Here is a 16,652-nt window from a genome sequence, read left to right on the forward strand (position 1 = left end):
TATCTCAAAGTCACGCTGCCTCGCTGAGGATGAAGCACTCTGTGTAAAGACAGCATCCCACGAGTGGCTACTCAGAACGTGGATCAGATTTTACCACCGTTCATGCACACCTGAGCTAAGTGCCCTCGGCGTCACCACAAGGGGATTAAATGGTGCCGATCCCAGTGTTCTTAGCCTGGAACTTCGCTGGACCTCACAGCTTAGTTAATAGTACATCTTGAGGTCTCTTAAGACTTAGGGCGGATCTGTTCTGTGTACTCTGTTTGTTTACCTGCTTTTAAGGGAACCACGTAACAATCAATCTTACTTACTCTGCAGTTCCTAATGTAACCAACTGTTACAACCAAGCTAAAACACAGCTTTAATCTTAAGCTATGTACTCTTCCACACTCCCTCCCAGAGGGCAATGCACGTGTGTACGTGTATGTTACGGTAATAAATGCTGGACACAGCAAATAGTTGAAAGGAACCTTATGTAATCTAGACCAGATGCCGGCAGCAGCACACAGGAATTGCTTGACAACCTTTGCCTGGTGTTTGTTGCCTAGGTTAAGAGAGGGTTTGTGTGCACCAGGCAAAGTTTCCTCCCTTAAGGGCTTCTGTAAAGCATCCCTCGTTCTTTCCCCCATGGGGTGCTTTCTGTGCTTTTCAATAAAAGACAGAGAAATGGACTTTTGGGAGGGACAGAGAGACAGGGACAGGGACAGGGACAGACAAGACAAGACAGCATTCAGGCAGGCACAAACTCAGATTCTTACAACAGACAATTGTGGGCAGACCAGAGACTGTCAGCTACAAAGACACAGAGGACACGGGGAGAGAAATGGGAAACTCTAACGTGGACTCACTCTTGGTTAAACTCCTCTAGGGGAAAGGGCTTTGATTTCCTTCAAGCAACACTTATAAATACTAGAGACCCTGAACTTATCACTAATGCCTTTCCCTGATGAGTGACTGTCTTAGGTGTATCTATATACATACTGACTATAGTGTTCTTTGTGTTCATAAACCAAAATACTTTTATCTGGTAATTCATCTATTGCTTTCTCTGTACAAGCTTTTGAGAACAAATCATGCACACAGGCTTGCGGTGCTGTTATAAATGCTACGTCCACTTTCTTGATCTATTAGCATTTATCTCACATCAGCTTTACAACTAGTTAGTTCACAGCCCAGGATTAGCTCCATGGTTCACAGAACAACTCCTGTCATGAAATCCCTTGCACCCCATCCTTGGCTCTGTTCACTCTGTTCTACACCACGATACTTTTGTCTTACCGTAACCCATATCCAGTTTTAGCCAAAAAAGAGTATAGTTTTATTTGTACTGGTGTTCAGTTGCCAAACCCTTTGAGGATGAGTGTCCCCACTGGTCGCAGTCATACCTTAGGCCACTGTACATGACAAAGGTCACACAGCAGAAGTCTGCACAATGAAGGCAGGTCTGTACCAGCAGTCTCTGCTCAGGACCTGCCTTGGTCACCCACCACTTTTTCTCCTTGGAGGGAAATGGACGCCCGAGGAAAAACTAGATATAGCCTCTAGCTTGAAGGGATCCAAGAAAAGCTGGTTTGAGTAGAAACATTTTCTCTGCTTAAACATGTGGCTCGCTCACCACGGGAGTGGGAGGGAGAAATGTTTTCTTTCCAAATCCAGACACCAATGGCATATTCGAGACATGCTCGGTTTAGAAACACTTGCCAGGAAGTTGGTGTCCCTCCTGGTTTCCTCACTGCGTTCTAAGGGAAGTGAGGAAGTGGAGTCCCTAGGCTGCCTGGTGCAGACCGGCCTTCATTTGACCGGAGACAGGAGGATCCAAAGTGAGGCTGCTCACCTCACCTCACACACCTGGACACCTTCCCCAGAGGGGGACACAGCCCACAGCCAACCACGTCCTACCGACTCAGGGAACAGACAACGGGACCACATCATGGCTCCACCTTATATAGCAAGCGCTTCAGCCATCCCCTCAGCTTAGAAAAAAAAAAACTAAAAAAAGAAAGAAAAACTATGTGTGTGCACACACACCCACACGCACCATCACTGAGGTGAACCTAGGGCAGGAAGAGAGGCTACTTTCTTCTCAGTAAACTAAAAGCCTCGTCCAACCTCTGTCCAACACAGGAAAACGTACCAAGTGCCTCCCGAGCCTTAGCAGCAGATACTGGGCACACAGAAGAACAGGAAACCACCATGAAAGATCCCAGTGACAGGCAGCAAGTCTAGCCCCTCTGCTTGAGGTGGAAACTAAAACCGGCAGAGCAGACCTCAGAGCAGAGGCTCTTTCTTTCCAGCCCAAACCTCATCAAGTCAAAATACACAGTCAGAGAGCTGGTTTCCAGCAACCTGGTGACAAATTCCAAGAAGTTTAGATTTGTGGGCCGATTCTCTATTGCCGGCTGGCACACGATTGCTCCGAGTCTTTCCTGGGCTTTCTCACGGACACGGCCTCCTGCGCTATAACCCCTCCACCACCGTTTCTATGGAAATCCCTCGAACTAGTCAGAAAATTCAGGGAGTAAGCTGAATGGAATCTTAAGTGACAAACAAGGAAGGGGCTGTGTGGGCTATGTCAACAGCCAGGACATCTACAATACCCTGGGATTGCAGGAGACTCCGACGCGACCCTCACTGAGTCTGGAAACTGAACTGATGCTGGCTGAGGGATGTTGGGGGGCAGAGGGTTTCCCATGCCCAGGCCAAGGCTCTTCTACTGGGTTTGGGTTGTGAGGCGGGGATGCAGGAGCAGGTGTGAAGGGAAGCAGTCAGTGCTCAGTCAAGACAGGCTCCCCCTGAAATGCCGTCAACCTCATCTCCAGGCAAACATTTCTCCACAACACTCCCTCTGGATTTCCCCAGTCTCCAGGGAGCCAGCAGGAGTTGGGAGGAGCTGCCATGCTCTGAGAGAACAGCCAGCTCCAGCCTGTGTCCCTGTCCTCACCTTTCCAAAGGTCCCCCCCCGCACCCCCCCTCTTAAGGCTTCTGATACCTGGCTGCTCGCTGAGACAAAAGTTCATGGTTCCCAGTCAGCTTCTGTGTGGGGTGAGAGGGGTCAAGCCCTCCTGCCTGTGAATAGCTAGCTTTTCTGGCACCATTAGGCAAAGAGCTTTTATACAAGACCCCAAAAGCACAGGTAACAAAATCAAGAGCAGGAGAATGGCATTGTGTCAAACTGAGAGTTTCCTACACAGCGAACGGAGCGACTGGCTGGTGAGCCTCGGAAGATATAATGCCTGCTCTGAGAGTTAACATGTGACAAAGGGCCAGCATCTACCACCCCCAATGAAACTCAACTAATCTGACTGAAAACAGGCAAACAGATGTGTCTGAGAGTAAGATACACAAATGCCCAGTGAGTCCATGAAGAAAAATTCCACGTCACTAAGTACCATGGAAGGCGCATCAAACCTCACCTCACACCAATGAGAATGACCATCGTCAGAAAACAAAAGAGCATGTGTCTTTGTTGTATGTTGGGGCATCTTGTGGGTATACGCCCAGGAGAGGTATAGCTGGGTCCTCAGGTAGTACTATGTCCAATTTTCTGAGGGACCTCCAGACTGATTTCCAGAGTGGTTTTATCAGCTTGCACCCACCAACAATGAAGGAGTGTTCCTCTTTCTCCATATCCTCGCCAGCATCTGCTGTCACCTGAGTTTTTGATCTTAGCCACTCTGCCTGGTGTGAGGTGGAATCTCAGGGTTGTTTTGATTTGCATTTCCCTGATGACTAAGTACTGAAGGAGCTGAAGGGGTTTGCAACCCCATATGAAGAACAACAATATCAACCATCCAGACCCCACCAGAGCTCCCAGGGACTAAACCACCAACCAATGAGTACACACGGAGGGGCCCATGGCTCCAGCTGCAGATGTAGCAGAGGATGGCATTGTCTGCCACCAATAGGAGGAGAAGCCCTTGGTCCTGTGAAGGCTCATTTCCCCAGTGTAGGGGAATGCCAGGGAGTTGAGATGGGAGTGGGAGCACCCTCATGGAAGCAGGTGGAGGGAGGGTGGAAGAGGGGGAGGAGGGGGATAACATTTAAAATGTAAATACAAAAAATATCCAATAAAATAAAAAACAATTTAAAAAAGCAAATGCAGGTGAGAATGTGGAGAAAGGGAAATTACCACTGGGTGCTGACGGGGAGGTTATAGATTATTAGTACAGCCACCACAGAGAACAGCAGAGAGGCTGCCCAGAAAAACCCAAAATGAGCATTCCGCATGCTCCAGCTATCGTACCTGGGTGTGTATCTGAGGGACTCGGGGCTGGGTGTCAGGCAGGCCTGTGTGATCTCATCTCTTGTCTCAAGTGCCTGACAGAGAACCAGCAGTGGTGTCCGTCAGGGGGAGGAGCTGTAGGACGCGCAATGGAAAGCCACACCCAGTGACAGGGAACTGAGACCCGCCATCTGTGGCAAACTGGATGGCACCAGAGTGCACTGCGCTAAAAGAAATGAGCCAGACACAGAAAGCTAAATGCCGTACGAGAAAGGCGGCGAGGCGAGGGTTCGAATGCAGAATGGTTCTCCAGGTGGGGAGAGGAGAGGGGGACTGAAGAGGGGGCTCCACACAGCGTAGTGACACCACGCTCCAGACGCAGAGGAATGGCAAGGAGGTGGTGGCATTAGGTACTCGGATCAGCCAGGATGTGTTATGTCAGGACCGAAACGGCACACTGTGCCCCACAAACATTTATGTAATTATCATGTTAACCAAAAGTTGAAAGACAATGTTCAAGGAGACGGAAACACTAGGGATCTTGTTCGATCATTTGCTTTGGGTTCAGATGTCAAATTATCATATCATCTGACAGTGGGAATTCGTAAGTAACACCAGGGGGTGTGCTCTTATTTTGATGGGGAAGACCAGAGAGTCAAGTGGGATCCTACTACCCTGAGTCCCCAGACTGCCTGTGGACCACGGGCCGGATAAGCCAGTACAAAATAAACATCTGACACGGAAAGTGAGGGCCTGCTTCTTTGGTCTGCCACTGGTGTGCACGGGCGCAGGTCACCGTGCAGAAACCCAGCAGAGGGCTCTTTCTCTTCCCAACTATGAGCCACAGGACGAGAAGTCACTGAAACCTTTTATATGCTACCCCCAGAAAAGTACACACTCTCTCCAGAGGGATTTCAGGAGATCCCATGGGTCCTGTGAGGAGCCCAGGTCACCGGTCCCCGGCCTCTCTATGGGACTAACACTCGTACCCTGCCTCCATCTGACGCCTGTTTTCTGGGTGCCTGGGGCTGTGTAGGGGCAGGCAGCTCCTTGCCTCTTCTGCTGGTGCAGGCTCACCCTTTCCCAGCACTGGTTGCTAGGCAGTGACACCCACATTCTGCCTCCAACACAAAACAACAGACCGAGCTTCCAGGGCTGAATGTTACAGTCATTCAAACAGCACAAAAGTCCTATGATCTCAGTGAGAACAAGGACTTCCACCCAGCTTCCCCAAATGTCCTGAGACACCAAGCCCTGGGGAAGGGGAACGAACGGACGCACAGAGGCCAAAGTCTAAAGGACGCCCAAGGGGGACTCAGGGACATCTGCATCCTGAATGAGCTGACTGCCAGTTCAGGCTGCTGCTGGTGTGACTGACTGCAGGGCGGCTCGTTTGGTCCTATAGACAGGCTGCCCCTGCTATGAGGTGAATCCGGACACACCCAGTCCGGCCCTTCCCCGGAATCTAGAGTCAGACAGACCCGCAAGCATGCGGTGTGCAACAGCAATAGCAAACCTCTTAGATGCAGGAAGACACCCTTACGAGGTCTGCATGCACACAGGACGACTTGACGGTGTGAATTCTCTCTCCTGCCATGTAAGCAGGTCAGTCGGGCCTGGGGACGAGTGCCTGCCTGCTGAGCCATCTTACCAGCGATACATCCTGAATGCCTAACCATCAGGAGGGAGAAAAGTAAAACCGCACCTGTCTGTGACGATGACTGGCTAACCAACGTGGCTGCCCTGTGCTTTTCGAGTTACACACATACCTCAGAGCATCGCATTTGACATTTTAGATACGGCTGGCGTTCAATTAAACCTCAGCGAGGGAGCGAGTTCAGCCTGGGAGTCACACCACTCACACAGCCCGTCGAGATTCAGTAAGCGCTGCTGCGTGCCACGCAGACGAAGGCTCACTGTGTCTCAAGCAGCAGGAGGATAACATGGGCCTTCTCCAGTTCTGTGTCCCCACGAATGAAGGGGCATCCCAGGGGTAGAGTCTCCCATGGACCCCAGGGCTGGCTGGACTTCTGCCACCACCCCAGAACCACGGCTCCTTCGGGAGCCTCCCCCAGCCCCCCCGGGCCAGTACGGCTGCAAGCTGGGGTCACCAGCCGACTGCACACATATGCAGGGGTGAGTCAGGGCGCCCATGTCAACCTGCAGAACCCTGTGTCTTTCCAGCAGCCAGTTATTTTTTTAAAAGACGCCGTTTCTGAGGACACAGCCTCCACTTTATCTGCCAGGGCTTTTATTCCTGGTTCTATTATGGATGTGCCACGCGGTGCAGCGTCTGTGTGTCAGAAAGTCTGTGTGCTCCTGGAATTCTCTTCGGGGTAACCTGGTCTGTGCGGGGTAACCTGGTCTGTGCGGCATTCACTTGCGGCTCACGGGGCCCAGCACCTGCCTCGTCACAGGTGCTTAATGAACAAACAGGGACAGCAATGCCGCATCACCAGACAAACTGCAGTGCCCACTGGGGACTGAGGGGCTCCTAACTCGTCCCACGCGTCCCGTCTGTATGGCATGCTGTAAAACTGGGGGATAAGGAATGGCAACTCGAGGGAGACGTTAGCGGGCGTCTAACCCATCAAGTTAGCGCCTCAAAGGGCACGGCATTCCACCTCCACGATGAGACGCGCCGTGCCAAGGCACGGGTGCACCCAACCGCGAGAAGCAGAGCAAATGTCTAGGAGGCGGAACAACCGTCTCGCTACTGAAGAGTGTGAAAAGCTGCTGCCAGAAACCGCCGTTCCTGAGGTTATCTCCGAACAAATGCTTAAAGACGGAAAATCAACGCCACACTGGCCCGCAAAGTGCAGTCTGCAGGTCGCCGAGGAGGACTCCCCACATTTCTTCTCACCAGGATGTAACAGCAATAGCAGGAGGGCAGCACCCCTCCCCTGAGCTACTCCACACTCCGCATCCCGCCCCTCACCTCACCCTCGGTCACCGGCTGGCTCCTCTTCCCCCAGTTTCCTGTGGTTACCTCCTGCTGTGGCCTTCACAGTGCGGTGGGAGAGGTGGAGGGTGCTCAGGAAGACTCAGCTTCTCACAGAAGTTGGGATGCAAAGGTCGCAGCAACACGCAGGCCTCCCGGAAAACGAATCCTTTCCGGGTTTCCCTTCCACAGGAGCTGGTCAAGCCACCCTGCTTTCTACGTTCTCTTAACATTCTTACTGATCCTAGCTCCATCCTACGTTTGCTCAGTCTAGGTCATCAACAGGAAGACGTTTTTAAAAGTGCAGGTCTGTGCGTCCACTCTGAACAGAGTCTGGACCAGGGGTAATCCTGGCTACGAACTCACTTTAGGATTGAGGGCGGAGCAAAGCAGTCATCTTCGCTCAAGGGGCACAGCACGCCTGCAGTCAACTTCTGTTCATTCAAAGGGGATTCTAAAGGCGGCTTAGAAGGATACTCAGTTTCCCCTTGGATAAAGTTTGAACAAACTGTGACAGTTTGGAAAACCATCCCCTTCCTGCATCCTGTCTCTCCACACCCCTCCCCCCTCTCCTCACGCCGCTCGCTCATCCCCCTGTTATCTACCGGGATGCCCTAGGCTACTCTGTGGTATTTCAGTTCTGGCTGAGAGTCTGGATAAAGGTGCCTCTTGCTTCAGGTGGGAGCACATTCAAGAGTCTGACAGCTGACACTGTGCTTGAAGAACAAGCCTACTATGCAGATGACCACACTGAAACACTAACGTTCTGGGGACCAGAGAGGCAGAAGCGATTTCCCCTGAATGCTCATGTCCAACCAAAAGGTTGAGTGAGTTTCAGTGTCTGCTTCCATGCTTCTGGATGTGTCAGGAACAAATCAATCTGAAGGTTAATGCTTGCTAAGGCTTGCCGAGAGTTCCCATGCACTGGTTTAATAGGTCCAGAAGCAGGGGTTACCGAAGGAATTAAATCTAGCTAGCCTTTCCTCATTTCAGAAGGCAGAGGAGGGCATGGCAGTGGTTCCTGCTCTCAGAACAAAATCTCTAGGCCAAACTGTGACCGGTGAGAGTGATTCCAACCACTGTGCAGTCTGTGTTCCCCCACAGCACTGCCGTCCCCCACTGTGCAGTCTGAGTCCCCCCACAGCACTGCCGTCCCCCACTGTGCAGTCTGAGTCCCCCCACAGCACTGCCATCCCTCCCGCCTCCCTGTGAAGGCCATACACATGCGCTTGCTGTGGGGAGTCGAGGAAAAGAGGAGACAGCCAGCAGGGAGCAGCCTGCCCGTGGCCTTCACACACCACCTTCAACCAACTCACTGCAGTGCCAATGAGACGCAGAGACAGGGCTCCATCACGTTACAGACAGACTGACAGACGGGACGGACTCAACAGATGCGTCATCCCAGCTCCAGTGGGGAATGAGGGCCAGGCTTGCGCTGCGCACAGGAACGTGGGCAGGGCTCACTTACGCGGCTTCACATTGGCCACCACGGCCAGGCTCTCTGGTGAGTGTGCAGTGTGGTGCCGGCTGTGATCCCCCGTGCCAGAACTGCCGCTGTACTCGATCACATCCACCTGTCCTAGAGGGACGCTCCACTTGAGCAGGTACCTCTGGTTCATCATGGCATGGCTTTCATGTGAGTTCCTAGAACCAACAGAAGGCTGTTACTTTATGGGTTACCACAGGACCAAGCTGGTGCCTCCTGTCCCTCACATAGCAGCCCTCTGACTGCCGAGGTGCTCAGAATCCTCATGCAAATGGCCGTCACTGGCTTGAGATCTCCAGCAGGAAGAGCAAGGGAAATCCTCTGTACCACCTCACCAGACCCTGAGAACTCACAGCCAGTGTCCCAGGAGTCTGGAGAAGCTCTCCCAAGTGTGCAGAGATGTTCTCTGATAGCTTGGTCCTGGTTGACTCCAGCTTTCCCCACCCCTTGCATTCTTTACAACCACATTAATAAAATTAAGTCACAGCCCACAATCCACCACTAAAGCATTGGCTGAGTAGACAGAGGTGAAACGAAAACCTGAGGATTCTCTTCTTTTACCATAATGTGGAACACAGGCGCAGAGGAACACAAACTCCTGTGACCAGAGCCCGTAGCTCATGTGACAACCATGCGCAGGAACAGTGACAGCCTCTGTATGGCCACCCTGACCCTCGTGGTCACTGCCCTTCATTTGCTGACAAGGAGTCAGAGTGGGGTGACTCTGGCTCTCAAGAGTCACCCATGTATCCTCTGCCCAAATCCTGTGGTAGCGGGAGGAGGGTGGCAGACCCACCGACCCACAGAATTTAAAAGCCAGCTCCCAGAGCCGGGGCTGCAGCTCAGTCCCCGAGTTTGCCTGTCATGAATAGTGACCCCAGCACTGCAAAATAAATACTAGCGTTGATGATAATTACAAAAACCCGCAATGAGTTTCCCTTTATGATTAACGTTCTGGGTCCAGGTGAGAGAGTGGGGGCAGCATCTCCCATTCTCTGATGCACGCAGTGTGTCACTGTGAGGTGGACACACGACCCTGTCTCGCCCTCACCGTGAGCTGGCGGTAGCACACATCAGCACGTCATTCAGCATAAAGATCCGGCGCTGCTTGGTCTTGACGATTTCTCCCCGGTCGTTGTAAACCGTCTCAATGACGTCATCGGAGCGAACGAGGTACCGGTTCCCACTGCTGAGGAGCTGGAGGTCAAAAGGACGCCAGCGCCGTCACCCGTCTGGGCTCCTCGTGCATAGGAGAAGAGGACAGGCGCTCTAGAGTACACAAGCTTCTAGTACCCACGTTTTATGGCTTATTCTCTGTAGGAAAGCCCACAGCTCTGCTCAGTCCTCACAGAGAAGCCACCAGGCTCGCTGAGCGACTGTAAACTACACCTCTTACGTCCATCAGCTCTGGGGAGAGGGGGTGTGTGTGAGAGTCACTCACTGGCTGACTCTACAGCAAAGGTACCTCTGTATCTAGACCTGATTTACTGTGGTCAGTTTGCCACTCACGGTGACTGAGCCCTGGGCTTCACACGTACCTATCCATCAGGAGGAGCTCTTCCACTGAGCTACACCCCCAGAGGCTGTGTCTGGACTCCTCACTGTCTGCCATGCTCTATGTCATTGGACCAAGGATTAGCCCGTTGGCTCCTGGAAGGATGCTCTACCCTCATCAGTACCATGACACATCACTTCATGCTCCTAACGGGAAACACGGCGCCCTTGCCCCAGATGATTCCTCCGACTTCTGAGCCTAGCCTGGCTGCCTAGCTCCCTCCCAGCCACTGGCTATCACTTCGTAACTCAGCCTTTTATCCCTTTGTGTGGGATCAAGGTCAGGTACACGAGTTAGGTGCCACCAGACTGCGGTCAGCACGCCTTCTTTCCTGACGAATTCTTGAGCCAAGCACCACGGAGACACTCAACTTTAATAAATGAGACAGATTGTATCCAGAGCATGACTGACTAATTCTCTACTCAAAGCCTTCCTGTCACTGAGGGTCAGAGACATGTGCCTCAGCTGCTGTACGTCGTCAAGCGGGACACTCCTCCACGGAGTGGAAAATGAATGCGGCACCAGTGACAATGGCTAACACGCGTGCACGTCGGCATGGCTCCTCCACGTAGGCTGACCCTTCCCCGTAGACGGGCCCTTAGGCAAACATGGCAGTCAGTCTGTGGTATGCTGCAAGAGATCCTCCCACAGAGAGGAAGTCAGGCAGCGGCCAAGGCGGGCTCTCTGTTCCTTAGCGTGCTTCTGTGGTGCACGCAGCTCGGCTCAGGTGGATATAGACTAACAGCTATCTAAAGCGAGATGTGAGATTTTGAAACTAAAGCTGAATTGCTCTAACCATCTTGAGGCTGTGGATCCGAATGAGGAGCTGCTGACTCACCGAGTCCCTTTCCTAGAAAAACCAGCGAAAACCAGCGGGCAGAGGCCAAGGCGCTACAGGCACTCCCAGGCAATCCCGGCCCCAGCCATCCCGGTTAGCGGAGCAGAGGGAGCCATCCTAGTGACGAGTAAACTGTGACCCTGGCTTGTTAGCACAGCGCGAAGATACTTGGGCAAAGGGGTGAGGAAAATCTCTCCGACCTTGTTCAGGTATCTTTCGTTTATGGCTTTTGCTATTTGCTTGATTTCACACCGCTGGTCAGCATCTCTCTTTCTCTCGTTTAGCTTCTCCGCCAGGGTCTCGAGCTCCGTCAGCGCCATCTGAAGGGGCAGCCTGTCAGGGTGTCCTTTGGCTGTGTTCTTCAGCATGTCCTGTGAGCAAGAGGCAGAGAGTGGGCGGTCAGCGAGGATACCTCTGACCCCAACCGTTGCAGACCGAATGACAGGGGATGCCAGCCACTTATGCAGGAGAGTCAGCCGGGGCTGGGAGTGGGATAAGAATCATCTCAACACGTAGCTGAACATCCGGCCAGCTCTTTGTGTAAAAACAAAACTAGATTAATACCTTACACTTCTGATAAAATATATACATATATATATTTATATATATTAATTATAGTGCGGGTCCCTGGCATAGGAGCTTGCCACCACCTCAGAAAGCCAACAGTGGCCAGGACGGAGCCGGCAAACTGCATCTTCTGCTGGCATCAGGCAAAGCCACCTGCTCTCAGAACTCCCGAGCAGTGTTAAGTACGCTGCTGTGGCCTCCACTATATGGGCAGTTCTCAACCTGTGGGTCATGAACCCCCTGGGGGTCATATGTCAGATATTTACATTATGATTGCTAACAGTAGAAAAATTACAGTTATGAGGTAGCAAGGAGATGGTTGGGGGTCACCATGACACGAGGAACTATTTTAAAGAGTCATAGCATTACGAAGGCTAAGGACCTGTGCTATGCCCACAAGGTCAACTCACCCAAGAGGGCCCGTGTGCTATCTCCCCACTGCCCGCAAAGGCCCTGAACTGGAGGAAGAGGTCTCGGTGCATGGGACCACGCGGTTCCCTTCTGCTGCTCAGGATGCAAGCCTTTCGCAGGTGACCATATCCACCTGAGAGAGTTTTCCCAACAGCATGCATTCACACTGAATCTCCAGGTCCCGTTTGGGAATTCTCACTTTTGCATTATCCCGGTTACGGACATCTTCGATGCCACTGTTTCACCTGTTCTGGGGTACCGTAGCCCACGCCACTCAAAGGCTGTGGACACTGATAAATGTGCGTGTTCTACTGACCTACCAACAGGCCACACCTGAACCATCTTTTAGTCCTTGGGCCTCCTGACAGCTGAGACAAAACAACACTGAGAACACACAATGGCCCCACGGTGGCCTCGGGAGAGTCCCAGACTTCCTGTTATAAAGCAAAAGCTAAAAATGGCGCTATTGACACATGCCCTCTCAGCATGCCAGATGCCTAGGGTAGGGGAATCAGGAGCGAGAGGCTGTGGTGAGGTGAGTTCAAGACCAGCCTGAGTGTTCCGACCTGCTGCGGCATAAACGATATGAAGTGTGAGCCTCTCCAGGGGAACTGGATGCTCTCCGTCAGTGAGGAGAAAGAGAAACGATCTTGTTACTGTTAGGGGCGGGGCGGGGGGAATCAAACGAGCCAGCATCAGCACTTCCTCAAGTCAGCTAAGCAAAGAGACACCAACCATCTTCAACCTCATGAAGTGAAGGCTGAACAGGAAAAGCCCGACTCTGGCACAGACCTCTGTGACTTGACAGGAAGGTACGGAAGCCGTGCTGATGTGGAGCAAGTGCACCAGACAATCCGGCTGGACAACTCCTGCATGGGCTTTGACTAGAAGACTCACTACACTGGAGAGCAGCGGCTGGTGCCTGGCTCGCGGCCTCAAAGAGAGGCCAACTCTGCTGTGGAGGGGAAGAAGCATCGAACTGAGGTTGAGGATGAGGCTCACTCAGCTCCTGAAGGCCCAGGACCTTCTCATCTCACCAAGTCTGCCCTGCTTCTGCTCTGCAAACGGACCACAGACTCTACTGGCTGCCTGCTTTACGGTGTCTCTTGCAGTGTGCTCTAAGCTCACCACGGAGACCAACTACACAGAGGAAAGGACTTCTTTTAAAATAGTACCGGTGCTTGACAAAGCATGGCACTGCATATGCCAGAAAATCACTGGGGATGAGGGGAAGGAAACACAGAACTGGAGTGGGAGCCTGAAGAACCGGCCTCGGTCTCTGAAACCTTACAAAGGCCAGAGAAGCTGATCTCCAGAGAAGGAGGCTCCTGGTAACTGCGGTGGACAGCAGGACCTATGACAAGGATGCTGACAGGCACGAATAGCCAGGAAGAGCGGGAGCACGTGACAGGGCGGACTCCTATTCACGGGGTGTAGAGACACTCCGTGGTTAAGAGGACCCTGCTTGCTTCCTAGAACCCACGAGGCAGCCCACAGCCATCCTCCCGTCCAGTTACACACTTCTTTGGTCTCCATAGGCAACCACCTTTGTGGCTGCTGGTGATTGTGCCCTGCTGTCCCCTGTGAGGAGGGGAGGGGACAGGGTGGGAGATGAAGGAGAGGAGAGACCCTTCAGGGTCTATCTCCACTCCTGCCAAGGTCTTTCACCAGCGACAAGCACATGCGTTCTGTACCCTCTTAGCCCTAGCATACCTGCAGCAGGAGGATGAACTGTGGGAACCGCTGGATGGGCCGCATCATAAGGCTGTGGAGTGTGACTCGGTCTGGACTGGAATCCTGGCTCAGCTGCAGGGAGGAACGGCAGGCTTAGTATGGGCAGTGGAGAGCGAGGACGGTGGACAGACTGCTTAACACCCCTGCTTCACTCTTTTAGTTCTGCCGGGAAGACACTTTCCAAATATGTGGGAAATACTTTCTATCCCAGCCCTGGGGAGGACTCACTGCTGCTGCTGGCCCTGAGGAGGAGCCTTACGTGGATAACTCAGACCCTGCAAGATTTCCCAGTATCCTTAGGTTCCATGCTGGTCAGACTGCTTCGGGGGAGGCTGTGACCCCTTATGCTGCTGTAGAGAGAAAGTTCCTCCCAGCACCTGTCATTGCCTTGACCAGCATCTCCAGGCATGCAGGGAAATGTCAGCACCAGGCCACCTGAGACCCGGACTCTGGGGCTTCAGCTGGGATATCTCTGTAGCATAGCCCTGCACAGTGAAGGTCATTGCACAGTGCACAGGAAGACTTGGCTAGGCCTGGGCTCAAGGTCACCTGCCCTGGGGAGGCCAGGAGGGACCATGGCCACTGCAATGCCACAGCTTATACCATCATCAAGTTCCTGACAAAACCCTGAGGGGAAATCAATTTTTAACTCAGTAAGGTGTCTGTTTCCCTCAAGGAGAGGAATGACGTCACAGCTCAAGGGCACAGCTTAGCTTCTGCAAAACAGAAGGATATTTAAGAGCTGTCCTTGGCCATGGAACAGTGAGGACCTGAGCTGTGTTCTGTAGAAAGGAAGGAGGGGAATTATCCCACCTTAGACACAGCATCAGCACTGGAAGGGCACTTGACCTCTGCTAGCTCACCACAGGCAACAGAAGTTCCCAGAAACACAGTGCTAAGTACTAAGAACACAGTGTGCTCCAAGGCCTTCCCATCCTAATGAGCCTGAGCAAAGAGGTCTGGGTCCTTAAAGGGGACTTTAATACGGTTCAGTGTGTAGCAACCTCAGGTCCTTGAAGGGGACTTTAACATGGTTCAGTGGGCAATGGCTTCAGCCAGGCTCTCACATCCAGGCCTCCAGGTCCTGCCTGTGGAACGGCAGCTGCCATGGGACCCCCTCAGTCCCATGGAATGGAAGAAGGCAGTAGAGGCTCTCGGCTCTCAGCCTGACACCAGGAGGCACAAACTCCACATCCCCAACATGGGCTCCTCCTTTTCAGGCCTCGTCTCCCTGCTCTGTCCCAGGAAAGAGGATCATTTCCAAACCGTAATCTAGCCTGGGCTAGTAGTGGTCTACTGCTATTCCCTGCACTGTGCTGAGATGGGAGGTCCAGGCATCTGTGGGTTTGACTGGATGTCCTTTCTGTCTATATCCATATAAATACACGTTAAGGCAAGCAAACAAAAGTTCCTTCAGAAAGCTACAATCCAGCCTAGAATCCCTAAAGCTCCAAATACCTAGGGACCAGACAGTGCTGACTCACATCACATACCCAAGGCAGGGCTCTGTCCAGATTCAATCCAAGGCACTCTGACATGAGATGTGCTATGAGACAGGGTTAAAACCCAAAGCAGGGGGAGCATGCTTACCTTTAAGAACTCAAGGAAGGCAGGCTTTGTGGCACACGTCTTCTTGAGGACAGCCACGGCCGTGCTGAAGTTGTTCACATACTCGCTGTAAGCATCCAGCACCATGGACTTGGAGAACTGGAGCACAGGGATTGGAAAACTCATGGCTTGGAACACAGCCCTCACAATGCTTTCACAGGACAGACTGCTAGATGCACAAGTTCTTTCTCCCTCCATCTTCACGGGGCATTTGATGTCCGCCCGGATGGAAATCCCTGGGCTGACTTCAGTGCTCCTGTCCCTGCCCTTTGAGTTTGGGTGGTAAATACTCCTGGCTGCATAGGACAGCAGACAGCCATCGCTAAGGTTCCTTGGCAGACATAGCTTCTAAGAGAATCAGGGTCATTACCCAGGGGCCCGAACAGCTTCCCTTGGGGTACAAACTACCTTTGGAAAGACAGGGTACAGTTGACCTCTTGCCCAGGTAGAGAACTGACACCTGACACCTATAAATTAACGTTCCCTATTTTCCATAAATGCCAAGGCTTCAAGATGCAGAACCAGGTAGGACAGGACTGAGGCTCCTGGCAGCAACTTCCAGAGATCAATGACTTTCTGTTCTTTCACAAAGGCATCTGTGTCATCAAGGACAACCAGGTGGTGACTGACAGGAGCATGCTTGCAGCTAAACTCCTTTTTGTGGAGGGGTGGGGGGAGTGTGTGTACATGCATGTGCACATGTGTGTATACCTGTGCACATGTGTGCACGAGCGTGTATATGTGTTTACGTTTGTATATGTGTGCATGTATGTGCCCATGTGCATGTACATGTGTATGCATGTGCATGTGTGTGCATGTGTGTGCACCTGTGCATATGTGTACATGTGTGCATACACGTGTGTGCCCATGTGTATGCACATGCACGTGTGTGGGTGTATATACATGTGTATATATGTGTGCATGTGTATGTATATGTGTATGTGTGTGCATGTATGTACCCATGTGCCTGTGTGTATATGCACATGTGTGTATGTGTGCCTATGTACTGATACTGTACAATTGGTTTTGTCCGCCTCATCATGTATTTGCATAAACCACAAGGAAAAAGAGCTCGACAGCATCATGCTTAGGAGGCTGAGGCAGGATCCCTAGAGTTCAAAGGCACCTGGGATACAAAGCAAGATTCCGTCACAAAAACCAGAGCATTGCCAGGGTGATGACGGGGGTGGAGGGGCCAACCCATAAGCCTGACAAGTTGAGTTCAGTCCCACGTGCGCCTGAGCTCAGGTCCCACTTGGTGGAGGAAGACAGCTGACTATGGAGACTTGT

General features: G+C 52.3%; 2 protein-coding genes across 7 annotated transcripts in view; one reads left to right on the forward strand and one right to left on the reverse strand.

Moving 5' to 3' along the window:
* Positions 1-16,652, forward strand: part of Erich1 (glutamate-rich 1) — a gene marked incomplete at its 5' end in the record, with an annotated part of 52,793,804 nt that overhangs the window by 51,902,750 nt on the left and 874,402 nt on the right.
* Positions 1-16,652, reverse strand: part of Arhgef10 (Rho guanine nucleotide exchange factor 10) — a 90,770-nt gene that overhangs the window by 28,074 nt on the left and 46,044 nt on the right. For all 7 annotated transcript variants that reach the window (XR_015639460.1, XR_015639459.1, XR_015639458.1 and 4 more), the window contains 5 exon segments: positions 15,345-15,461; positions 13,734-13,826; positions 11,243-11,413; positions 9,701-9,846; positions 8,632-8,807 (listed from right to left, as the gene is read on the reverse strand). Coding sequence is in view for 4 of the 7 variants with exons in the window: in NM_001427033.1 (NP_001413962.1) it covers positions 8,632-8,807; positions 9,701-9,846; positions 11,243-11,413; positions 13,734-13,826; positions 15,345-15,461 (703 nt within the window). In the remaining 3 variants the exon portion in view is untranslated.

Source organism: Rattus norvegicus, chromosome 16 (genome assembly GCF_021556685.1).
Source record: "Rattus norvegicus strain SHRSP/BbbUtx chromosome 16, alternate assembly SHRSP_T2T, whole genome shotgun sequence".
NCBI lineage: Eukaryota > Metazoa > Chordata > Mammalia > Rodentia > Muridae > Rattus > Rattus norvegicus.